The sequence below is a fragment of the Papaver somniferum genome, unplaced genomic scaffold, assembly GCF_003573695.1.
Source record: "Papaver somniferum cultivar HN1 unplaced genomic scaffold, ASM357369v1 unplaced-scaffold_19, whole genome shotgun sequence".
NCBI lineage: Eukaryota > Viridiplantae > Streptophyta > Magnoliopsida > Ranunculales > Papaveraceae > Papaver > Papaver somniferum.
Genome location: NW_020628818.1, coordinates 6,772,071 through 6,799,384, shown reverse-complemented (window position 1 = coordinate 6,799,384; position 27,314 = coordinate 6,772,071). Strand labels below are relative to the sequence as shown.

The 27,314-nt window shown below is 37.1% G+C and overlaps 2 protein-coding genes and 1 pseudogene across 2 annotated transcripts; 1 reads left to right on the top strand and 2 right to left on the bottom strand.

Annotated features, from left to right (window-relative positions):
• Positions 1-881: 881 nt before the first annotated feature.
• LOC113338461 lies at positions 882-20,236 on the top strand (annotated as a pseudogene).
• Positions 20,237-21,100: 864 nt separating this feature from the next.
• On the bottom strand, positions 21,101-21,925 carry LOC113338316. The gene is made up of 2 exons (XM_026583758.1): positions 21,831-21,925; positions 21,101-21,740 (listed from the first exon to the last, which is right to left on the bottom strand). Exons 1-2 carry the CDS (start codon positions 21,874-21,876, stop codon positions 21,370-21,372), a joined length of 417 nt encoding a protein of 138 aa, XP_026439543.1. The 5' UTR covers positions 21,877-21,925; the 3' UTR covers positions 21,101-21,369.
• A 3,919-nt stretch (positions 21,926-25,844) lies between these two features.
• LOC113338460 lies at positions 25,845-26,425 on the bottom strand. Its single transcript, XM_026583880.1, has 2 exons — positions 26,329-26,425; positions 25,845-26,242 (listed from the first exon to the last, which is right to left on the bottom strand). Exons 1-2 carry the CDS (start codon positions 26,375-26,377, stop codon positions 25,845-25,847), a joined length of 447 nt encoding a protein of 148 aa, XP_026439665.1. The 5' UTR covers positions 26,378-26,425.
• Positions 26,426-27,314: the final 889 nt, after the last annotated feature.

Below are 27,314 nucleotides of genomic sequence, written 5' to 3'. Positions count from 1 at the left end.
ACTAGAGTTCACATATTTTCATTTTCTCTTTGCCTTAACGAGAACAGTGCTGCTATTTCTGGTTTGCATGGTTCACTATTTGCACATTTATTCGTTAGTTTGGGTTGCGTCCCGGTTGCCTTTTCTTTTATTTGGGTACTATTTCCTCTCATGCCGGCCATCATCGATTTCTGCGTTAGATACTCCCTTTCTCTGAATTCCCTCATGCTATTCTCTATAACTCTCTTTAAGTCTTCTCGTTCGTTTTGTTCCCCTCGCCCCCTGATATCTCGCCGGTAGTCGCGACATCCTTCAGCTACCCTTTTTGGAGCATAGTCTCCTCTTTGTGTACTACTCCCCTCTTGCTTCCTTTTTAAATTATTATTTTAAATTATAAGTTTCTCATCTTGTCTTTCCAACCTTATGCGTTCCTTCACTAAGTTTTCCTTCTTTCGTCTCTCTTGGTAGAGTTCTTCCTTCAATCGCTCCATTTCTTCTTTTTCGTTAGCCTTTTTCCCTTTACCATGCAATTCGACGCTTTCATCAGCCTCTCGTTTCAACGCCTTTTTACGCTTAGAAGTGTTTATCTTTACTCCTCCTCTCGGGGTTCGTTTTTATTTAACGGCTTCTTTCTCGCTTCTCGATGTCTCGCCATATTCAATCGTTTTTCCTTTCTTTACCTTTTCACTTTTCTTTACCTCAGCTTGACCTCCCTTTTCTGAAGTCATCTCGCATTCCTTCTCGCCATCACTCGTCATTTTTACCTCCTCGTCTAAGTCCCTCTGTGTTGTGTCCAACTCTTCACATGTCCTGATTGTGTATATCATCAGTTGCTCAGCCCTCCTTTCTTAACACGCCTTATTCCTTTGTTCTATTTTCTTTCTTTGTTTCTCATCATAGTTATGGACATCCTTCTTGATGCAATCTTGCGCGTCCAGGAGGTCTCCTCTTATTTCACCAATCGCACTTGGCATGGGAAATCGTATTGCCTGATGATATGTAGACGCAATCCATTTTATTCCGTGTATCCATGGTCTCCGTATGAGGGCATTGTAAGGTGATTCTATGTCTATCACGCAGACTGCATGTGACTTTTGTTTCCAGCTCGCTAGCGAAATTTTTTACAACTAGTTATCATTTCGACTTAGAGGAAACTCCATTAAACCCATTTATGTTGTACGTTGATGGCACAAGATCCGAGTCCTTGTACCCCATGGTTCTAAAGGTATGATAAAATATTATATTGACCGATCTCCTCGTGTCTACCAAGATTCTGTCAATTTCCCAGATTTTCTTTTTTTCGGCCTGATCTTCTTCCTACTTTGAGTATTTCCCAAAATCCAGGGTTACAACCAAGGGGTTTGTGTGAGAATTTCCTCCTTCGGGTGCGTTCTTTGCTGAGAATGTTATTTCTCTTTTTTCCATTCCTCTAATGGTTCTCTTGTTGTAACGCTGAATATCTCGTTTCCCTCGAAGTCCCTCTTATGTACTCTTTTGAGTATGTTTTCATGGAAATTTTGGATGCTCTTCGCTGCATGTATTATCGTATTATAATTTGGCTTTTGTGTTCCTCGATCTATTTCAATTCGGTATATCTGCTGGTTGTCACGAGGTGGTGGTGGTGGCGGCACATAACCTTCCAGAATGTGCGAGTTTTCCCTGTTCTATCAGACGAAGTATAATTCGTCGAATGTTTCGACAGTCCTTTGTGTGGTGTCCATGAAAACGATGATATCTGCAGAAATCATGACTCCTGGTCCCTGGGGGTGTCTCTCTTCCCAAATTGGGTGGTGGTGGGATCTCCTCTGTTAATACTATTTCCTCCCATACCTTTTACACGGTCGTGTTAAGCCTAGGGAGCTTCAAATCCTCAAAATCTGGTGTATTTGGTCTCCGCTCTCCAAATCTAGGTCCTTGATTATTCCTTTGTTGATACCCTGTATTGAAACTTCGTGGCTTGTAATTCCTTTGTTTTGACTCCTCATACCTTTATTGATCGATCCATTCTTGATCTCCACTTGATACAGCTACAAGCTTCGTTGGGATTGGAGTTGAAGGCTCTCCCTTTTCATGCTTCGAATCATTCTCCACGACATGCACTTTCCTTGGTAATAACCTTGAATTTCCTTCCTTCGCTGGAATCGGTGCCACTTCGCTAACTTGCCTCTGCTTTTCTTCCAAGGCTATGTATTCCTCTTGGTACTCTCTCAATTCATTCATCGTCGGCGAGTTTTGAATAATGAATATCTGAGTATACAGCAGGTCAGTTGGGATTAAAGCGTTCACGAAAGCTAAGATGAAATTTTTCTCGTCAATTCTCCCTGCAAGCTCGCTGCATACCATTCTCCACCTCGTCACCAATCCTCGCAGGCTTTCTATGGGTCTCTTTCTCAAATTGAATGGAGTCTCAATTCCTGGCCTCAACATGTTGTTAGTTATATAAGTGGTCAGAAATATCCTCTATAAGTCTTTTAACGACGAAATCGATCTTTCTGGTAGCCCATCAAACCAGGCCAACGCTTCCCCGGTCAAGCTCGCGGGGAAGTATCGACAAAGTACCGCATCATTTCACCCCCATTGCATCAACGAAAGGGTGTATTGTTTCAAGTGCTGCACAACACTTTCAGATCCACTGAATATGCTTGGTAGTGTTGGTAGCACGCATTTCTCTGGGATGTCCGCATACATTATCTCATAGGTAAATGGAGATTTATCGTCCTCTTCTATTGCCTCCGCCAGCTGCACTCTGCCGCCTCTTCGCAAATTGTTTATCAGTGTTCTCATATCTCGCAACTCGTCCAAAACTTCCTGGTTCAGGTTCCCTTCGTTTCTCTCCCGTCGGTCTCCTCTCATCACCCTGAGCCTTCCTTCACCGTGACTCCTTTCTCCCTTATCCTCCCGGTTGAATTCGCGCTGTCTATCATCTTCTCTTCTCCTCTCATTTTCCTCGTGCCCCCGTCCTTCTTCGTACCTCCGCCTTTGATCTTCCCCGCTTGATATTTCCAATGCTCTCCTAAACTCTCTTTCTTCACTGCTTTCTCTTCGTCGCCTTTTTCTTCGGTCTCCTCCGTCGTCCTCGCGGGTGTATCTTCCTCGTCGTAACTCCCTTTCTCCTGACGATTTCGTGTCCACCTCTGAATCCGTGACTTCGGCTGCCACTTCCTCGTTCAGCTGGCGATTCTGCAACACCAACCTAGCGTTTTGTCTCGTCAATCGGGCATGTTGCTCTGCTAGATCCCTGTCTCGCTCCCTCTCAAGACGGAGCGTCTCCCTTAGCTGTTCTAACGTCATGCCTTCTTCACTAATATTCTCCTCCAATTCCTCACGAGTCATCTCTTCTCCTGTAACGGTTTCCGTGTCGGAAGTGTGTACAGAACCCTCTCGAAAATGATCTTTGCTGGCCTCCTCAGTATCACGCTGGTTCACGCGTTGTCTCTCTCCTGCAGCTGATGTTCCTCCTCTTTCCATTATTCCTCCTCTTTTGGCCTTCAATTGTTTGCTTCTCCTCGTCGTTATCATGTGTGTCGCTCGATCTGGTGTTCTAGTCATCAACTTATCCTAGTTTCAATACCGGCTATCCATTAAACTTCAGCTTCAGCTTCTCTCCACTCCTTAGATGAGGATGAATCCCCAATCTAAGTTCCCTGTTTCTGGACGCCAAAATGTTACTACTGGAAACCCAGTAGCACACCCAAAGTGATAGTAACCAAGATCCAAGTCATACTAAGTAATATAAACACCGAAATATTTATTGATGAATCATTCAAACTAATAAAGATACAAATTTTTAAGTACAAGGAAACCCTAATCTCACTCTAGACTTAGCTCTCCTACTCTTCCCAAAAATCCGATCCCCTACATTGCCCAAGGACCTCTATTTATAGGCCATCTAACCCTAATAAAACACAGCTTATTTTATCTCGTCACGTCCTCGCAGTAGTGCTTTACACTTCGCCCAGACCGTTTTCCATAAAGTTTTTCCCCTTCTTTCTCTAACTTCACATGGGCTTGTCGAGACACCTGTCTCTTTCTTGCTCCATAATTTATCCATCTCATGGCTTGTCTTTTCAGCTAAGTAATCTTACTTCATCCCTTACGACTTCGTCCTTGATATCTTGTTGGATACTTCAACTTGGTGCGAGTCTTCTCGCCTCCGCACGCACTCTCTTTGTACTTCGCAAGGGAGATCGACGACGAGATAATTCTGACATTTGAATTGACAAGTTTCTGACTGGGATCTTCTAGTGAGATTTTCTATCCCTATTTCTTCCTTTTATGTCTGACACGTGGCGAACCTATTTCGTGTACCTACACTCTAATTGGTGACGAAAAGAGTGATGTGATCCTGCTGAAATTTCTGAGAACAAGAGGTTTCAAAGTGAAAGAAGCATTTACAATGATTAAATACACGGTGAAATGGAGGAAAGAATTCGGTATTAATACATTAATTGATGAAGATCTTGGTCTTTGTAATGATCTTGAAAAGGTTTTTTTTCATGAATGGGTTTGATAAAAAAGGACACCCAGTTTTTTACACTGTTCATGGCGAGTTTCAAAGTAATAAAGATTTATGTCCTAAGATGCTTTCTAACGAAGAAAAAAGACTAAAGTTTGTCCAATGGAGGATCCAGTTTTTAGAGAAGAGTATTAGGAAACAACTTGATTTTGGTGGTGTTTCAACTTTTCTTCAAATCCATGATGTGAAGAATTCTCTTGGACCTGGAAAATGGGAACTCTGCCTAGCTGCTGATCAAGCTTTTGATTTGATTTAAAATCATTACCCTGAGTTTGCTGCTAAACATGTATGAATTTCTTCATCATCTTTTTCACCATTTATTAACATCATTGATCTGGCTTTTTCAATTGTTTAGGTTATTACTTCAGTTTGCATGTTCTTTTGATTAAATTGACCAGAGTTGACTTTCATTGACCTTAGATTCTTAGGTGTTCACTGAACTTCTGGTTTGTTTGTTTTCTTGTTTATCATGGGTTTGGACGATTATTTTAGGTGTTCATCAATGTGCCATGGTGGTACCTTGCATTCTACAAGATGATTAGTCGTCCATTCCTATCACAAAGAAGTAAGAGCAAGTCTTATGGTGGAATCCAACCTATTCCAAGTGTGGAAAATCCAAGAAATGTCAAGTCTAATGGCTTCCAAGTTGGGGTCTTCCACAGAAAATCCAAGCAGGATTCCATGATTTGGTGGAATGGTCCGTGGAATCCATGGAAACGCAAATAAGAATAGCGTAAAACACTATTAAGAATAGCGCGCTAAAATAAAATAAAAAACGTTATTAAGAATAGAGCTTAGCTCCATTAAGAATAACGTTTTTTTTTTATTCGTAGATTTAAACTGAGTTGTTGAGAAAACGGTTGAGAAAAAAGCTCTATTCTTAATAGCGTTTTTTTAGCGCTATTAAGAATAGCGTTTCTACTATTCTACCATTACACTTGCGCTTCCATCCACAGTTCCAAATGCTGAGGTGGCGTGGAAGATGGATGGATTCCACCATAAGACTTGCTCTAAGAGCAAGTTTGTTTCGCTAGACCTTCAAAATCTCCCAAAACCCTTTTCAAGTAAGTAATTGTCCTCCAATCCGATGTCATGTTTCAGCAAAATGTGATGTATTGATTTACTAAATTTCGTGTTATTTGGATAAACAGATACATATCAGCTGGACAAGTACCAGTTCAGTATGGTGGTTTATACAGAGAAGGTAATAAAGAATTCAGTTGTGCTGATCTTGTTGAAGAGATACCTGAGAACCAGGAAAAATTGTCCTCACTAATGAGAACCATAGAGGAAAATCCAAGGGTTGCTCACTGAAATTGAGTGCATAACAATTTCTTAAGCTCAAACTTTTCTTGAAAACTCATATGAAGTCAACAAATCTCACACCTCTATTACTATTTTTACTCTGAATACTATTATTATCAAGTTTCCTTTTTGACAGAGAGACATCTTTTTTGTCCGGAATATGCTGATCTTTCCCTTTTACAGGCAGGCGGCATTCATATTATTAAATTAAGTAGATACAGGTCATATGTCTCAGTGGTTGAAAGACAAAAACATTCCTTTGGCTCAAATTTTGAAACAGTCTAGAAATCTAATTTGTCATGTGGAAGAAAAATTGTGTTATATCTTGGCGGAGCCAATGTTGCGGTAACTGCAATGATGTCGCGTTCTTTTTTTAAGGTCATAGACTCATGTACCATGGCCATGGGCCGTTGTTGCCTAATTTTTAGCAAAACATTCGGAGGCTCATTCTCATCAGATTGACATTCACATACAACCAAATAAATAAGTGAACATTTGCAGATTTATCTGAAATGCAAACATTCACAGCTACAAACTGAATAAAGAAAAGGAACACTCTTTCTAAATTCTACATGGAATGCACTGGATAATTCCCTCTAATAAACTTTACGGTATAGATAGGATATAGGTAGTACAAGTGTGAGTTGTAAGTTTTGAGGAGTCAGTCAAGTAACATGATTTTTAGGGTTTCGAAATTTGAATTTCTCTTATCTTGCTTTTTGGTGTAACTTTAACTTGCCTCTGAAGCTATACCATTTTGAGCTTTCATCATAAACTGATCAAGGCAACAAAGCTGATTTTTACAGAATTCACACAGAGAGAGCTAGCAAACAAAACCATCTTTGGGTTTCTATATGGTGGAGAATTCCTGTCTGTATTTTCATAGATAGGACAACAGACAACACCATTAAAATTTCTGTTTGAAGCTCTACCAAAATTTTGAACAAAAACATATCAAAACATACATCAAAGATAAATCAACACATTGATTTTAGGGAATATTGATAAACTGCCCCATTCTTAATTTCGGTTTAATAAATTGCCCCCGTTATTTTCAATTTTTCAAAACTGCCCTCACTATTAACTTTTCCATCTAATTTAGTTTTCCATCCAATTTTTTACTTATTTACCCTTTACTTGTCATGTTTATCTTCTAATTCATTTTTTTCAGGTTTGTCGAGCTCGGTTCATGGATTTAGGGTTCGGGGTTCAGGGTTAGGGGTTTAAGATTCAGGGTTCAGGGTTCACGATATAGTTCAGGGTTCAGGGTTAGGGTATTAGGGTTCATAGTTTAGGCTCCATTGTTCATGGTTCAGGGTTCATGGTTCACGATATAGTTTAGGGTTCATGGTTAGGGTTCATGGTTAGGGTTCATGGTTAGGGTTCATAGTTCACGACATAGTTCAGGGGTAAATATGACTTTTTAATAGGTGAGATAACTGTCACCTTGCATTTAACGGGATGAAAAGCGTTATTTAAAGAAAACTGGGCAGTTTAGAAAAGTGCAAAAAAGCGGGGACACTTTTTTTACCCTAATTCAAAACTGGGGAACTTTATCAAAATTCCCTTGATTTTAATATGGAAATGGAAGGATTTTTTACCAATTAATAATATAAAGATAGATAGATAGATACTGTTAATTGTTTGGATGATTGAGTACATATTATGAGCTCCCGATCATCAGATTATCAACCTCTAAACAACTTCCAAAACAACCTAAACTAAAAACTAAAAATTAAATAAACCCTAAAACAAAATTAAAAACTAGAAAGAAACATCAAAAGACAGCAGCAACAAACTTCAAAACCACCTTCCATTTCCCCTTATCAGTACTGCTCATCCAGATCAGATATTCTTACTGCTGATAATTCCTTCTTCAGCTTGAGTTTTTTGATGAACTATCAAGTACTCTGTGTATGCAACACTATGATTTATCAAGTACTCCTCTTCTCATCCCTTGACATGTGTAGTTTAATTTAGGAAGATTGTGCCGGTAAAAATCAACACCAACCACAGTAATAATCAATTGAACTCAGAGTCATTCAATGTGCGACTTCATGGTGTTATTTATGGTGGTGGATCATTTTATTAGAAATAAATAAATAGGCTAAAGTTACTTGTATGAGACTACATGGAGTGGTTATATATGAAAGGTACAAATTCACGATTTGGAAAACTAGAAGACTTATGAACACGTTACGCTAGTACTACCATTTTACTAAAGGTTTCTTTCTTATACACACGCGATCGAGAACATGTTAACCATTACTAAGACATTGTTTCTTATCTAGGATTTTGTAGTATTTATCTTTCATTTTTTAATTTACAAATTGATAATTTGAGTAAATTTTGGAACAATTTTTCTTATTCAAACTTCAAAACAATGGAAGTGAATTTAGGTCATATCTTAGCGGAGCCAATGTTATGGTCAGAGAAAAGTTTGTTTCCACTCCTCGACCATAGTGTTCTCAACTCTAAGGCACATAATTTACTGTGATGATACCGAAGGATTCATTTTGAGTTACGAAAAATTTGGGCATTAATTAAATTGACAAGATACAGTTCAAATGTCTCGATGGTTAATTAAGTAGGTTCAGTTCAAATGTCTCGGCGGCGGTTAGTTGTGACTTTGCTAGATCAAAATGTGCGCATTGAGGAAAGAAAATTCCATTGCAATCGAACCACATAATATCCTGTGTGGGTAATCTGTTCTGGTCAAAGAGACGGTGGTTGTTGTCTAAGTGCAAGAAAGGGATTTGCGCTTGTGTCTGGTGATAGAGTCATGTACCCTGTGGCCTTGGTGCGGTAATTTTAGTAAAACATCTGCCACCTCATTCTCACGGGGATTTACACCCAACAAAGTAAATATTTGTAGATTCAATAAAATGCAAACACTTACCTAAAAACCGAATAACTCTTTTGTTCAGTTCTTCTGGAAAAAAGAAAGAAATGAAAATCTAAAATTCTCGTCTCTCCTACGAATCTAAAGTTGTGAAGACATGAATTAACTCTCCGTTAGTTCAACGTTCACTAGACTTCCATTATAAAAATCCTAGAATCTGTAGTTATTTTCTTCTTCTTCGTGTTGTTTAATGACATGAATTCTTCAAAGATTAGATGTCCAACTACCATTCTTATGGATGAGTTGTCATTTCAGGTATTGCAAAACGTTTCCGAGAGTATTTAATCATGTGAAGCCCCATTCATATTCAAATTGACGTTTGACCATGCATAATGTAGGTGAGGACATTATTCAGCATCTAGGCAAACATTTCAATTCAACCATTTACAAATCTATCGAACGAGATGCCAACGCAATGAGTCATTGACATGCATGATCATTTTTAATCCAAAATTGTCCCTTGGAAGAAAATTTATGTCATATATATCTTGGCGGTCGGCTAACCACAAAATGTCTAGCATAACTGGCGTGCACCGGAGAATTTGTTTACGCTTTGGGATATTATTCGAAGGTACTGTACACGTGTGAAGTAACATGATATTTAGGGTTTCATATTTTGAATTTCAATACCTAAAATGTGTTATTCTGCTTTTTTAAAGCTTTACCAATTTGAGCTTTCATACAAAATTGAGGGCAATAAAGCTGATTTTACAGAATACACCCATAAGACACCAGCTACAAAACAAAATAATAGTCTCTCTCTACATTGTGGAGAATCTGTCTGTATTTTGATTTTTGCATAGACAGGACATCACCATTAGAATCTCTGTTTGAAGCTGTACAAGAACAAAAACATCTCAAAAAAATACATATTGATTTTAATATGGAAATGGAAGGATTTTTTACTAATAATATTAAGATAGATATTGTTAGTTGTTTGGATGATTGATGATTACATATTGAATGAGCTCCTGATCATCAGATTATCAACCTCTAAACAACTTCCAAAACACCCCAACTAAAAACTGAAATTAAATAAACCCTAAAACAAAATGAAATACTAGCTAGAAACAAAGTTCAAAAGACAGCAGCAACAAACTTGAAAACCAAAAAAACTAACCACCTTCCATTTGCCCTTGTCACTAGTACTAACCGATCCAGATCAGACATTCTTCCTGCTGATGATTACTTCTTGAGCTTGAGTTTGTTAATAATCAGCCTGGTGGTACGCTCAGAACGCACTCTGTTAGAAGCATCTTCGACCTTATAATAAACGTCGAGGAATTTTGGATTCATCTTAATGCTAAAGTTTGTCATTCCATCCTTGTGATGAAAACGAGCAGCCCTTTCCTTGTTTTCTAAAGCAACAACAATTTGAATAACATTTTCTCCTGGGTCTGCACCAAAGAGAACTAGATGCCCAATGCTAAGACAATCGACACTCAATTCAAGAAAATCTTCATGTTCAACGACTCTCCAATCAGATGTTATCTTCATCAAGTTATCAGATGGATCCAGATAGTAAACTTCAGGGGTTCCAGCTTTCATTGCTGAATCAACCAAACACAGATAAGCATAACGTTAAAACTTATTATTTCACCACAAAAGATATATAGATTTTCAGAGTGTAAATTAGTATACCTGATTTTTTGAAGAGGTGAAGAAGAAGCCATTAGTACAGTGTAGAAATTAAAAAACCCTAAACTTTTCTTGTTTGTGCTCAGCAGAGTGTGTGTTTGTGTGGAAATGAGACAACAAAAGACCGGTGGTTTTTATAGAGAGGAATAGATTGATTCTGTGGAGGATATTCTATGTATGTAACACTATGATAGATCGTGTACTCCTATTCTCATCACTCGACACGTTTAGCTTTAGGACACGATTGTAGAAGATCAACACCCACTACAGTTTTTACTATTTACCATCTAAGTCAATCAATTGAACTGTGAAATACAAATGAAATTCTTCGAAGCCTATTTTATAATTACTTTGGGGTTTTTGAAAGTTGTTTAAAGATTGATATTCTGATCATCAGGAGTTTATTATATGGACCCCATAATGTAATTATCAATCTAGCAAAATCCTTCCATTTCCATATTAAAAATGTTTTGATTTACTTTTATGTATTTATTGAGATGTTTTTGTTCAAGAAAATATGTTGAGCTTCAAACAGTAGAAATTTTAATGGTGCTAGATGTCTTATCAATGGAAAAATATCAAAACTGCTTCTCCACAATTTCGAGGTCAGAGAAGATTTTTGTTTTGTATTCTAAAAATTATGTTTTCCCTCTGAAAATGGTAAAGCTTATAAGGAAAACTAAGTCACACCAAAACCAAAAATAACACAGATTGGGTAATCAAATTCAAAATTTTGAAAAACCCTAAAAATCATGTTACATCACAAATGCCAGCTCGTTATTGTACCTTCAACCCTATCCGAAGCTTAAATCCACTCAGAATGCATGCATGCCAATTAGGTTGCCAGGTCTTGTACTCACTACTCACGGATGGCATGTTACGTCCAAATCCAACTGAATTGAGTCTTCAAGAAATCTACCAATTGTTCAAACGCAGATTCTCATTTTTCAAAAGAAGTCAAGATAGGATAATTATGAAACAATTGAAACAACCATATGATGTCCTCACTACTCACTTAGATTCTGCATGGTTAAACGTCAATTTACATAAAGTAAGTACTGGAGCTTTCCATGATTAAGTACTCATTGCGCACTTATTAAGGCTACTTAGTTACCATCCTCGATCCGAGCGTCTTCAACTTGTCATCGACATCTTCAGTCACCAAACAAGAGATATACACAATGAAAAACACTTCCAACCCAGTTCCATAGAATAGATGATTGGTTAGTTTAATATGATCTTCCAAAGGTCTTCAACTTAAACCAGCGTCTGTTTGTTTCCTAGCTAGGCCTGCAACGCTTGAAAGAAGACTTCGCGGTCACCTCTCACTATGTAATCAAGTGTTTGAGCCTTGGGGACGATACCATCCTGTTGTCCACGTGAATAGCAAATGCAACACCTTGAATATGCTGCTGAATCTCACTATGTAATTCAGACATATACTCCGGCACATGCCAGTTCGTCAGCAGTAAGAGCATTCCTGAGAAGTATATGCGTACTCACAAATAATGTACAGTTAGAAGTGTTGATTGCTTGACCGGAGCAAGCACCATAATCTTTGAAAAAATTGTGAGGACGTATGAATATTTTGAATGTAAACCTGTTTGTACTCCGTTTGATTCTAATTTGAATTTTTTTAAGAATATTAGGGAAAGTGTTAGACAATCTGAATATGCTAGTATAATTGGAAGTCTGCGTTATGCAACTGATTGTACTAGACCAGAAATTGCATATGCAGTGGGAGTTCTGTGCAGGTTTACCAGTAATCCTAGTTTGGAACACTGAGATGCTATTGAGAGGGTTATGCGGTATCTGAAAAGAACCACAAACCTAGGATTACACTATAAGAGGTATCATGCAGTCCTTGAAGGATTTAGCGATGCTAATTGGAACACTCTTTCAGATGATTCCAAGGCCACCAGTGGATATGTATGTTACTATTGCTGGGGGCTTTGTATCTTGGAGATCAAAGAATCAGACAATTATAGCCCAATCTACGATGGAGGCTGAATTGATGGCACTAGCAGCAGCTAGTGAAGAGGCGGGATGGCTGAAGAGTCTGTTTTCAGACATTCCAGTATGGGAAAACCGACAACAGCCACATTGATCCACTGCGATAGTACTGCAGCTATGGGAGTAGTAGAGAATTGTTATAATAACAATAAGAATCGACAGATACGTCGAAAACACGACACAGTTAGAGAATTTCTCACAACTGGCGTTGTTAGAGTAGATCATGCGAGATCTGAAGGAAACTTAGCTGATCCTTTGACGATAGTATTAGCAAGAGAAAAGGTATGGAATACCTCTAAAAGCATGGGACTTTTGCCCGTTAGAAGTTGAGTCATTTGTAATGGATACCCAACCTAGAATAGGTTCAAAGGGACTAGACGAAGTTATAAATGATATGATAGAGTCATGCATTCCCATAGCATGATATCCTGAAGTGGTAAACAGGTTGGGTTTTTTAACTCTTAATGATGTCTATAGCTCTTAAGTTAGAGTGGTATACACAGGAGTATTCTTGACAGACTCACCTATACGAATGTGAAGGTGTGGCCGCCTTCTATGAGAAATTGGGCATTTCTCTAGATCATTTGTTAAAAAAGGGATAAGCACATGGCCTTAATGTGCAAACTTAAGGACTTTACTTTAGATATAGTTGTACGTGTTAAATAATCTAATATTAGCTAGAGTTCAAGACGCAAGTCACTCTAGTCACCTGGTACTTAGAAAGTTCAACACTATGCGGAGGTTCAAGTCGAAAGGCACCTTTGCAGATGCACAACTATACAACACTTGCTCAATGTTTTTAAAATATAAGTAGGATTGTTGGGAGATATATATATTTAAATATTTTTTTTTGTAATATTATATCAAACTTATAGAATTAGTGTGGTGGTATTATTTTGGGCTCCCACACTATAGACTTGGGTTCAAGTCTCACCCCATGCATTTGACTAGGTATATTATATATATATATCTATATTACTTAAAAAGTTTGGGAGAGTAGGGTCCTGGGGGGTCTACTGATTTAAAAATTAATTTTTTGTAGATTTAATTTCTGATTTCCATAACGGTTTTTTGTGAAATTAATATTCTTAATTAAATTCATTAATTTCGGTTTTATATTCTAGCCGTTTTATTACTGTTATGGAGGATATTAAGTATGCAGTTATTATTGATTTTATTCATTAAACCGAATTGATTTCCTTTGAGTTATAAAAGGCAGTTTTTGGAGAAGATGAATGACTGAGTTTTTCATCTATTTGTGTTCTGAGCAAGTGTAACATAGAGTAGGAGTTGGTTCGATTTCTCAAGGTGCAGAGAAATCGAACAAGAGAGAATCAACTGTTTTATCCCATAGGTGTTCGACAAGTTTTTGACTGCCAGCACAATCAAGAGGCAGAATCGCGAAATACCTTAAAGATAGCGATCTCGTCCACGACTCAGCTGTTTGAGATTTATTTTGTGTGAATTTTCTTTATTGTTTCCAACAATTTTAAGGTAATTGATTTTGCTATGGAAGTTGAAAAGAAGCGCGTTGATGATACCAACAAGCCTTTCAAATTTGAAGGGTTGCATTTCAGAAGATGGAAGCTGAAGATGTTCTTTTATCTCGAATTGATGAAGCTGCATATGATTGTGTCGAGTGTTCATCCTGGAACCTGCTGCTGATAAGACTGCTGCTGCTGCTGATGCTGGTGGTGCTGCTATCGATCCACCTCCGACCGGTGGTGCCAAAGAAGTTGTTCCTCAAAATCCTGAGGAGAAACAGAAGGCCATTGACAAATGGGTCGATAATGACTTCGATTGCAAAAACTACATTCTTAACGCATTATCTGATGATTTATATAAGTATTATCCAACTTTTGAAACTGCTAAAGATGTATGGGATGCATTACATAAAAAATATGACACCGAGGAAGCTGGTTCAAATAAATATGTTGTGAGCCGTTATGTGAGATACCAAATGGTGGATGATAGATCAGTTGTTGCACAGGCTCATGAACTTCAAAAAATTTACCACGAAATTGTGGCCGAAGGTATGAAAACTGATGAACAATTTCAAGTTTCTGTAATGATTGACAAGTTACCACCTAGCTGGAAAGATTTTCGTAATACTTTGCATCACAAGACTAAAGATTTTTCTCTTGAAAGTTTGATTGTTAAGCTCAGGATTAATGAAGAAGCTCGGAAACAAGATAAGAAGGAAGAGATTCTCATTGTTTCTAACAATAAGACTCATCCCAGTTTGAAACCTAAGAAAAAGGATATGAAACCTAACCCGAACCAGAAGAAAGGAGGAGGAAGGACTAATCAAAACAAGAACCAACACCCATCGAAAAATGGACAAAATTCCAATTCTGAGTTTCTTTGTTATACCTGTGGTAAACCAAACCATATGGCTAGGAATTGTAGGTTTAACAAGGAAAAGAATAACACACAAGATAATGATGTGAGTGACGTTATAATTTCCATGGTATCTGATCCATAGTTCTACATGGTTGGTGGATCCGATGGGTGGTGGATAGACAGTGGTGCTTCGCGTCATTTTGATAGGTCCATGTTTAAGACTTATGCTGAAACCAAGGATAAGAAAGTGTTGTTGGGAGACTCTCACAGCACTATGGTGAAAGGTTCTGGTACGATAAAGTTGAAGTTTACTTCTAGAAAGACAATCATGCTGAAATATGTCCTTCACACTCCAGAAATGAGAAAGAACCTTGTTTCCGGCTATCTTCTCAACAATGCTGGGTTGTTTCAAACTATTGGGTCTGATATTTACACTATAACTAAGAATAAGAGTTTTTTTAGGAAAGGGTTATGCTACTGATGGAATGTTTAAGCTTAATGTTGATGCTATGAATAAAATTGAATCTTCTGCTTATATGGTTTGCAATTTTAATGTTTGACATGGTAGGATTTGTCATGTAGGTAAAAAGTTAGTAAATAACATGAGCAAGTTAGGTGTCCTCCCTGAATTTTCTGAAAATGAATTTGAAAATGTGAATACTGCAGTCAAGCAAAAATAACCAAAACTTCACATAAATATGTTGTAAGAGAATCCAAACCACTAGACTTAATACATTCTGATTTGTGCGAATATGAAGGTATCCTAACTAGAAATGGCAAGAGGTATGTCATGACGTTCATTGATGATTGTTCTAATTATACTTATGTTTATTTTTTGAGTCATAAGAATGAAGCTATTGAAAAATTTAAGATCTTTATTGCTGAAATTGAAAATCAATTTGGTAGAAAAATTAAGAGGTTTCGTAGTGATAGAGGCACTGAATATGATTCTACTCTTTTTACTGAAATTTATCAAACTAATGGCATAATACATGAAAGAACTGCTCCATATAATCCTCAAATGAATGGAAAGGCTGAAAGAAAGAATCGTGCACTGACTGAACTTATTGTTGCTTGTTTACTTAGTTCTGGTAATGCTTCCCATTGGTGGGGTGAATGTTTGTTGACTGTTTTCCATGTTTTGAATCGCATTCCCAATAATAAAACCAAGATATCTCCTTGTGAAATCTGGAGAGACAGAAAATTTAATGTCTCTTATTTTAGAGTTTGGGGTTGTTTAGCTTTCGTTAGAAAACCTGATCCTAAAAGACATAAGTTAGAAAGTAGAGCTTATGAATGTGTTTTTATTGGTTATGCTCAAAACATTAAAGCTTATAGGTTCTTTGATATTAATAATAAGGTTATTATTGAATCTATTGATGTTGATTTCTTTGAAGAGAGATTTCCTTTTAAATATAGAAATAGTGGGGGTAATAGCGGGGGTTCTTTACCTAGTACTTTACCTAGTTCTGATTCTGAACCTAGATTAGAAGAACCTAGAAGTGAAGAAACTAGGATCACTGAAGTTGAACCTAGACGTAGTAAAAGAGCTAGAACTGAGACAAAAGATAAAGATCCCGATTTTGAATTTTACGCTATAGAGGAAGAACCTTCTAATTTACAAGAGGCGTATAGTTCTGCAGAGTCTAGTTTCTGGCAAGAAGCTGTATATAATGAATGGGATTCTCACATGTCTAATGGAACTTGGCGTATAGTAGATTTACCTCCTGGTTGTAAGCCTATAGGTTGTAAATGGGTTTTGAAAAGGAAACTCAAACCTGATGGAACAGTAGATAAGCAAAAGGCTAGACTGGTTGCTAAAGGATTTAGGAAACGAGAAAACGTAGACTTTTTTGATACTTATTCTCCTGTTACTAGATTAACATCAATACGTGTTTTGATTGCTGTTGCTGCTGTTCATAATCTTGTTATTCACCAAATGGATGTGCAAACTGTTTTTTTGAATGGTGAACTAGAAGAGGAAATTTACATGGAACAACCTGAAGGTTTTGTAATTCGTGGAAAAGAACAAAAAGTATGTAAGCTAGAAAAATCTCTTTATGGTTTGAAACAAGCTCCTAAACAATGGAATGAGAAATTTGATAATTTAATGATTTCAAATAACTTCAGAATAAATGAGGGTGACAAATGCATCTATTATAAATCTGAGAATGATGTGTGTGTGATTGTTTGCTTGTATGTGGATGATTTGTTGATATTTGGTTCCAATTTATCTGTTGTCAATGAAACTAAAAGCATGCTTAGTTCGAATTTTGACATGAAAGATTTGGGTGAATCTAGTGTAATCTTGGGAATCAAAATAACTAAAACTGATAGTGGTATTTCTTTAGATCAATCTCACTACATTGAAAAAAATCTGAAGAAGTATGAATATTTTGATTGTAAACCTATTTGTACTCCGTTTGATCCTAATTTGAAATTTTTTAAGAATACTGGAGAAAGTGTTAGACAATTTGAATATCCTAGTATAATTGGAAGTCTGCGTTATGCAACTGATTGTACTAGACTAGACATTGCATATGCAGTGGGATTTCTGTGCAGGTTTACCAGTAATCCTAGTTTGGAATACTGGGATGCTATTGAGAGGGTTATGCGGTATCTGAAAAGAACCACAAACCTAGGATTACACTATAAGAGGTATCCCGCAGTCCTTGAAGGATTTGGCGATGCTAATTGGAACACTCTTTCAGATGATTCCAAGGCCACCAGTGGATATGTTTTTACTATTGCTGGGGGCGTTGTATCTTGGAGATCAAAGAAACAGACAATTATATCCCAATATACGATGGAGGGTGAATTGATGGCACTAGCAGCAGCTAGTGAAGAGGCAGGATGGCTGAAGAGTCTTTTGTCAGACATTCCAGTATGCGAAAAACCGATACCAGCCGCTTTAATCCACTGCGATAGTACTGCAGCAATCGGAGTAGTAGAGAATTGTTATAATAACAATAAGAATCGACAGATACGTCGAAATCACGACACAGTTAGAGAATTTCTCACAACTGGCGTTGTTAGATTAAATCATGCGAGATCTGAAGGAAACTTAGCTGATACTTTGACGAAAGGATTAACAAGAGAAAATGTATGGAATACCTCTAAAAGCATGGTACTTTTGCCCGTTAGAATTTGAGTCATTTGTAATGGATACCCAACCTAGAAATAGGTTCAAAGGGACTAGACGAAGTTATAAATGATATGATAGAGTCATGCATTCCCATAGCATGATATCCTGAAGTGGGAAATAGGTTGAGTTTGTTTAACTCTTAATGATGTCTATAGCTCTTAAGTTAGAGTGGTATACACAGGAGTATTCTTGATAGACTCACCTATACGAATGTGAAGGTGTGGCTGCCTTCTATGAGAAATTGGGCATTTCTCTAGATCATTTGTTAAAAAAGGGATAAGCACATGGCCTTAATGTGCGAACTTAAGGACTTTACTCTAGATATAGTTGTATGTGTTAAATAATCTAATATTAGTTAGAGTTCAAGACGCAAGTCACTCTAGTCACCTGGTACTTAGAAAGTTCAACACTATGCGGAGGTTCAAGTAGAAAGGCACCTTTGCAAATGCACAACTATACAACACAACTATACAACACTTGCTCAATGTTTTTAAAATATAAGTGGAGGATTGTTGGGAGATATATATATTTAAAAACATAGTTTTGTAATATTATATCAAACTTATAGAATTAGTGTGGTGGTATTATTTTGGGCTCCCACACTATAGACTTGGGTTCAAGTATCACCCCATGCATTTGACTAGGTATATTATATATATCTATATTACTTAAAAATTCTGGGAGAGCGGGGTCTTTGGAGGTCTACTGATTTAAAAGTTAATTTTTTGCAGATTTAACTTCTGATTTCCATAACAGTTTTTTGTGAACTTAATATTCTCAATTAAATTCATTAATTTCGGTTTTATATTCTAGTCGTTTTATTACTGTTATGGAGGATTTTAAGTATGCAGTTATTATTGATTTTATTCTCATTAAACCGAATTGATTTCCTTTGAGTTATAAAAGACAGTTTTTGGAGAAGATGAATGACTGAGTTTTTTCATCTATTTGTGTTCTGAGCAAGTGTAAGATAGAGTAAGAGTTGGTTCGATTTCTCAAGGTGCAGAGAAATCGAACAAGAGAGAATCAGTTGTTTTATCCCATAGGTGTTCGACAAGTTTTTGACTGCCAGCATAATCAAGAGGCAGAGTCGCGAAATACTTTAAAGATAGCGACCTAGTCCGCGACTCAGCTGTTTGAGATTCATTTTGTGTGAATTTTCTTTATTATTTCCAACAAGGATACCCAGTTTGTTACAATGTTTATGGCTTGTTTCAAAGTAATAAAGATTTATATGCTAAGATGTTTTCTACTGAAGAAAAAAGACAGAAGTTTATTCAGTGGAGGATTCAGTTTCTAGAGAAGAGTATTAGGAAACTTGATTTTGGTCCTGGTGGTGTTTCAACTATTCTTCAAATCAATGATTGAAAGAATCCCCCCAGGAGTTGGCCAATGGGAACTCAATCGAGCTAATAATCAAGCTTTGGAGATGATTCAAGATCATTACCCTGGGTTTGTTGCTAAACATGTATGAATTTCTTCATCATCTTTTTCATCATTTATTAACATTATTGGTCTGGCTTCTTCAATTGATTGAATTGACCAGAGTTGACTTGCATTGACCTTAGTTTCTTAGGTGTTGACTGAATTTCTGGTTTTCTTGTTTGTTTGTTTTTTGAATTGATTTGTCTTTTGTGCATCTAACTGGCAACTATTATAGGTGATCATCAATGTGCCATGGTGGTATGTTGCATTCTGCACGATGGTTAGTCCATTTCTACCACAAACAACTAAGAGCAAGTTTGATTTTGATGGACCATCAAAATCTCCTAAAACCCTTTTAAAGCAAGTAATGGTGCTCCATTTTAGAACTATCTGATGCTATGTTTTAGCAAAATGTGATGAATTGATTTACTAAATTTCGCGTTACTTGCATAAACATATACATAACACCTGGACAAGTACCAGTTCAGTATGGTGGTTTATACAGAGAAGGTAATAAAGAATTCAGTTGTGCTGATGTTGTTGATGAGATACTTCTTAAACGAGCAACAAGACAACCTATTGAGCTCCCAATACCTAAGGTATGGATTTTACACTTTTGTTTTTAATTCCGATTTTTGTTGCAGTTTTGGATAATTTTTGGGTCGAATGCGGCACTGAATTTTACTGGATTTTGGAATTGCAGAATTGTGTTGTTGTACTCGTATGGGAAGTAAGAGTATTGGGCTGGGAAGGGGAAGTGAGTTATTGTGCTTAATTTGTACCTGATAATGAACCTGGATACACAGTTACAATGCAGAAAAAAAGAATAATTAGCTCAAGTGATGAACAAGTTATTTGCAACAGTTTCAAAGATGTCGAACCAGGAAAAATTGTCCTCACATTTGAGAACTTTACTTATAAGAAGAAGATAATTGTCCACAGAGCAAAAGCCAAGCGTTGTTCTGGCTGAAATTGAGTGCATTACAATTTCCTAAGCCCAAACTTTTTGTGAAAACCCATGGAGAGAAGCTTTGTTGTTCCTGAAATATTACGCCATGGAAGACTCGAACCTGGACCTCCTGGAGCGCATCACCTTTGGAGAACGGGCATGACCAGCTGAGCTAGGGCCCGTTATTATTATTATTATTATTATTATTATTATTATTATTATTATTATTATTATTATCAAGTTTCCTTTTGTGACAGAGGGACATCTTTTTTTTTTTTCGGAATATGATGATCTTTCCCTTCTACAGGCAGGCGGCATTCCTATCTTGACTGATCCTTGAGAATCTAATGCAGTTTTAGCTCATCGTAATAAAATACTTGTACACATCTAGGTAGGTGAAACATCAAGATGTTTAGATTGGTTGCAGTCCATTTCATCCCTTATGCACTAAGCACGTTTGAGCAACTGGTGGATTTTTTCAAGACTCAAAATGCATTGGATAATTCGGTCAAATAAACACTAGGCTTTGGATAGAATTTGAAGGTACGAGTGTGAGCTGTAACTTGTGATCAGTGAAGTAACATGGTTTTTACTTTTGGGTTTCAAAATTTTGAGATTGAAAGAGTGACTTTAACTTGCGTCTGAAGCTTTACCATTTTGAGCTTTCATCCAAAACTGAGACTCAACAAAGCTGATTTTTCAGAATTCACACAGAGAGAGCTAGCAAACAAAACCATCTCTGATTTTTACAGTATTTTCATAGACAGGACAGCACCATTAAATCTCTGTTTGAAGATGTACAAAAAAAAAAAATTGAACAAAAACATCTCAAAAAATACATACAAAGTAAATCAAGACATTGATTTTAATATGGAAATGGAAGGATTTTTACTAATAATATAAAGATAGATAAATACTGTTAGTTGTTTGGATGATAGATGATTACATATTATGAGCTCCTCCTAATCATCAGATTATCAACCTCTAAACAACTTCCAAAACCCCTACAAACTGAAATTAAAATAAACCCTAAACCAAGATGAAAAACTAGAAAGAAACATGAAAAGACAGCAGCAGCAACAAACTTGAAAACCAAAAGACTAGACCACCTTCCATTTCCCCTCATCAGTACTACTGATCCAAATCAGAGATTCTTACTGCTGATTCCGTTTGAAAATCATGACCCTTACCATCTTTGAGGGGTCCTCAGGAAGCACTCTGTAAGTAGCATCATCCTCAACATTTATCTTCTTGATGAATTTTGGATTCATCTTAATTCTAAATACCTTCATTCCATCCTTGTGTTTAAAACGAGCAGCCTTTATCTTGTTTTCTAAAACAACAGCAATTTGAAATTCATATTCTTCTGCCTCTGGCCCAAACAAAACTAGATCTCCAATAGCAAACAAATCGACACTCAAAACAAAAAAATCTTTATGTTCAACGACACTCCAGGCAGATCTTATCTTCATCAAGTTATCAGATGGATCCAGATAGTAATTTTCAGGGGTTCCAGCTCCAATTGCTGAATCAAACAAACAAACACATAAGCATAATGTTACACCACAAAAATAAACAAAACGAAGATAGATTTTCAGAGTGTAAATTAGTATACCTGATTTCTTGAAGAGGTGGATTTTTGGAGAAGAAGAAGAAGCCATTAGAAACCCTAAACTTTCTTCTTTCTCTGAAGAGTGTGTGTGAGAGAGAGAGGAAGTGAGACAATAAATTTATAGAGGAGGAATAAAGACATGAGATATTTGTTGAGTTGGTGCCTGGGTACTCTGTGTATGCAACACTATGATTTGTCAAGTACTCCTCTTCTCATCGCTTGACACGTTTAGTTTTAGGAAGATTGTGCCGGTAAAATCAGTACCAACTACAGTAATTACTATTTAATGTGCAACTTAAATAGTAAAATCAATTGAACTCAGAGTTATTCAATGTGCGACTTATGGTGGTGGATCATTTTATTAGATATTTAGCTCAATGGGGTACAAATTTATTTGAGACTCTCTCGTGACTGCTACAGCCTACATTGAGTGGTCATATATGGGTGGAAGCTACAAAGTTACCTCAATGAGGGAAAATTTCAAACTGGATTTAGAAGGTGATGCATGTTCATTTGGGGAATTCATGTGTATAATTTTCTTTTTTTTTTTATGTGAGACAAAAATAACAAAATGCAAGAAAATACGTATTCGTTCTGGAAAACGAGAAGACCTGTGAACATGTTAGTACTACCATTGTATAAAGGTTTTTTTGTTCCTGAAGTTGGCTTTCGGCGTCCAAAAATGTACTACGTGAAGGTCCACATTAGTACTCCTCCCCAACAATTATGGTTTTACTTGCGTTGAAATTTGATGCATTTCTAATGTCCCACATGGATGTAAATTTATAGCGGAGCCAATGTTATAGTCAGAGAAAAGTTTGTTTCCACTACTCGACCATAGTATTCTCACAACCCAACCTTGAGCCACATGATTGATTGTGATGAGCATGGCAACAAATTCATTTTGAGTTAGGAAAATTTTTCCTATTAATTAAATTGACAAAATACAGTTCAAATGCCTCAGTGATTAGTTGTGACGTTGCTAGATCAAAATGTGCACATTCGACGAAAAAAAATTCCATTGCAATCGAACCACAGATATGCTGTGTGGGTGATCTGTTCTGGCAAAGACACGGTGGTTGTTGTCCAAGTATAGGCGAGGGATTTGGGCTTGTGTCTGGTGATAGACTCATGTACATACCATGTGGCCTTGGTGCGGTAATTTTAGTAAAACATCTGCACCTCATTCCTACGGGGATTTACACCCAACAAAGTAAACATTTGTAGATTCAAGAAAATGCAAACACTTACTTAAAAAACTGAATAACTCTTGTTCAGTTGTTCTGGAAAAAAAGAAATGAAAATGAAGAACTCTCTAAAATTCTCGTCTCTCCTACAAAAATCAATGCAGTTGTATTTGGACGTAACATGCTGGGTACAACACCCCCTACGGTCCCACAGCATGCATGAGCTGTCAACTGTGATCAGCATGATTTTAGGGTTGACAAATGCTATCCCGCATCGTTTTGCGGGAAGTTATCCTGTTCAAGCGGGTTTCTTTACCGTTAGATGATCAAATCAACGGTTAGATTCGCATCCAGGAAAGGACCCACCACTTTCAGGAAAGGACCCACCATTTTTCCTAAAGGGTTCAAGGCTGTTAGATCGGGATTTTAGCATGATCTAACCGTAAAGAAGCCGCTTAAGCGGGATAACTACCCGCAAAATGGTGCGCGACAGCATTGCTCTTTAGGGTTTCAGAATTTTCAGATTGATTTGCCTAAAATGTGTTATTATGCTTTTGGTGTACCTTTAGCTTATCTATGAAGCATTACCATTTTGAGTTTTCATTAAAATTGAGGGTAAGAGCATATCTTATGGGTAGTTCAAATGGAGACTAACTCTTTCATATGAAAGACTACTCGCCCAGATGAACGAGTGAAGCTACTATGGGCAAATACAAAAAAAAGACACTACACGGGAGACAGTCCCCCGTTTAGTTAAAAAAAATGGATTTTGGACCAGACGCGGGACTGTCCCCCGTCCAGAAAAAAGAAAAACTTCTTAGACTGGGGACAATCCCCCGTCAACAAAAAAACCTAAAAAAAATTCTGCATAGACGGGGGTTAGTCCCCCGTCAAAAAAAAAAGAAAAAAACGAAAAAAAAAAAGGTTTTAACGGGGGACTGTCTCCCGTTTTGCACTAAAAGTTTCTTTTTTCTGACGGGGGATTGTCCCCCGTCTAATGTGAAACTCCCAACTACTCATTCGTCCGAACGAGTGTGTGGAAGAATTTGAGGGAAAAGTGAGTTGAAACCTACCCATAGGAGAGCCTAATTTGCTCAAATTGGTAGTGCACTCTTTCATTTGAAAGGGTGACACTACCCATAGCCTTGCTCTAACAAAGCTGATTTTACAGAATACACTCATGAGCTACAAAACAAAACCATCTCTGTTGTCTATATTAATTGTGGAGAATCTCTGTCTGGTTACCGGAAACTAGTTCTCCGGAAATACTTGAGGCGGTAACCTTTAGGAAAACATCTACAACTTAGTTTTACCAGATTTGTTAATCTTCTAAAGTCCCGTTCGTATACAAAGTACCCCTGTTTTGAAATGTACACTTCAAAAGTATCCCCGTTTTTTACAAATTTTCTAAAGTACCCCGTTTTATTCAAAAGGAAAATTTCATCCAGTTAAGTGCTAGGTGGCAGTTATCTTTCCTATTAAAAGTCCTATTAACCCCTGAACTACATCTCCTTGGTAGAGAAGAGATAATGATTCGACGATCCTGAAAGAGGGTGTAACGATCCTGAACTAGGCTCGACGAACCTGAAAGTGATGTAACGACCCTGAACCGGGTTCGACTAACTGGAAAAATATTGTAGAAGATTGATTCTCCACCAACCAAAAACCCCAAGACACTTGGGAATGATGAATCCTTTCAGGGAATGATGAAACGAACCTGAAAATGATGACACGATCCTGAACCGAGCTCGACAAATTGAAAAAATGATGTAGAAGGTAAACGTACTAACAAGTAAAGGATAAAGAAGTAAACTTTGAAAAAAATAAACTAGTGTTGACTAACTAGGATGGAAAAATAAACAGTTGGGGCACTTTAGAAAATTTCTAAAAAATAGGGGTAACAAAAAAACGAAATCAATAAAACGGAAGTACTTTATAAATTCTCCCTTAAATGTATTGGGTGCATTCCGTCCATGAATAAGCCTAGGTCTAGACTTACGTTTGAGCACATGGTTAAAGGATTTTATGAGACTCAATCAGTTCTAGTAGGAGCTAACATATGCAATCCAAAATGAGTAGCATACACCTACATTGGATAGGAACTGAAGGCGTACAACAGTGAGTTGTCATTTGTGATCAGTCATTCAAAATTAATTTTGAATTTGCATTAATTACCCAAAACGTGTTAATCTGCTTTCGATGCAACCTTAGCTAGTCTCTAAGCTTTACCATTTTGAGCTTTCATCCAAAACTGATCAGGCCAACAAAGTTATAATATGAAATATAATATACACACAAAGACCAAAAAACAAAACCTTGTCTGGTCTCTTTCTACATTGTGGAGAATCTCTGTATGTATTTTGATATTTGCATAGACAACAGGACAGCACCATCTCTGGGTTTCTACATGGTGGAGAATTCCTGTCTGTATTATTTTGGTATTTTGATAGACAGGACAGCACCATTAGAATCTCTGTTTGAAGCTGTACAAAATTTTTTGAGCAAGAGCGTCTCAAAAAATACATAAAAGATAAATCAACACATTGATTTTAATTTGGAAATGGAAGGATTTTACTAATAATATAAAGATAGATAGATACTGTTTAGTTGTTTGGATGATTGATTACATTTGTGAAATCCATATTATGAGCTCCTCCTGAACATCAGATTATCAACCTCTAAACAACTTTCAAAACCCCCGTAACTAAAAACTGAAATTAAATATACCCTAAAACAAAATGAAATACTAGAAAGAAACATCAAAAGACAGCAGCAGCAACAAACTTGAAAACCAAAAGACCAGACCACCTTCAATTTCCACTTATCACTACTAATCCAGATCAGACATTCTTTCTGCTGATGATTCCTTCTTCAACTTGAGTTTTTTAATGAACAGCCTAGTGGTACTCTCAGAACGCACGCTGTTAGTACCATCGTCGACCTTACCATATACGTTGAGGAATTTTAGATTCATCTTGATGCTAAAGTTTTTCATTCCATCCTTGTGATAAAAACGAGCAGCCCTTTCCATGTTTTCTAAAGCAACAACAATTTGAATTTCATTTTTTTCTGGCTGTGTCCCCAAGAGAACTAGATCCCCAATGCTAAGACAATCGACACTAAATTCAAGAACATCTTCATGTTCAACGACTCTCCAGGCAGATGTTATCTTCATCAAGTTATCAGATGGATCCAGATAGTAATCTTCAGGGGTTCCAGCTTTAATTGCTGAATCAAACAAACACACAAAATTTATATTACACCACAAAAATAAACAAAAGAAAGATAGATTTTCAGAGTGTAAATTAGTATACCTGATTTCTTGAAGAGGTGGATTTTTGAAGATGACGAAGAAGAAGCCATTAATTACAATGTAGGAATTAAGAAACCCTAAACTTTTCTTGTTTCTGCTCTGCAGAGTGTGTGTTTGTGTGGGAATGAGACAACAAAAAACCAGTGGTTTTTATAGAGAGGAAAAATATATTGATTCTGCGGAGGATATTCTGTGTATGTAACACCATGATAGATCGTGTACTCCTATTCTCATCATTCGACACGTTTAGCTTTAGGACCCGACTGTATAAGATCAAACACCCACTACAGTATTTACTATCTAAGCCAATCAATTGAACTGTGAAAGCCGACTACAGAGACACAAAAATAGTCCAGTTAAAGTGTTGGACAAATGTACTGAACTCAAAACGAAATTGAGCTTCGAAAACAAAAATATGGTCCATCCAATTAGCAACAAAAAAAAAGGGCCATAAATTTTGAATTGCTAGTAACAAATACAAATGAAATTCTCCAAACTTTGGCTCATGATTGACTCCAAGGTAACATTGGCTTCTCCAAAATGTGACATCAATTTCCTTACAAGTGACTTTTTTGATACTAGTACTTTTTTCCTTACAACTTTGGCTCCTATTCTTTAACTTGCGCTTCACTTCACTTGCCTTGGTTGCACGGTAACTTGACTTGGTCTTCCCTTCAAGTCACGGTTGCCTCGGATCTTCTCTTCTCCTCGGCCTACTTGTGTAGGCATGTCTTGGCTAAGTGATTGCCTCGGTCCTTCTTCACATGATGACCTCGGCTACCTTGTATATACATAATATATACTCTAATACTCTCCCTCAAGTTGGACACGTAGAGAATCGTAGTGTGCAACTTGAACATTTAACAGGTACTAGGGCTTGATTTGACTTGGACAAGTGTCAAACACAACTTGGTGTCCGGTGGATATTAACCGCAAAATGCTGAGATGAAGTTGGTGATGGAATTGGCTGTAAGCTTTGTCTTGCAC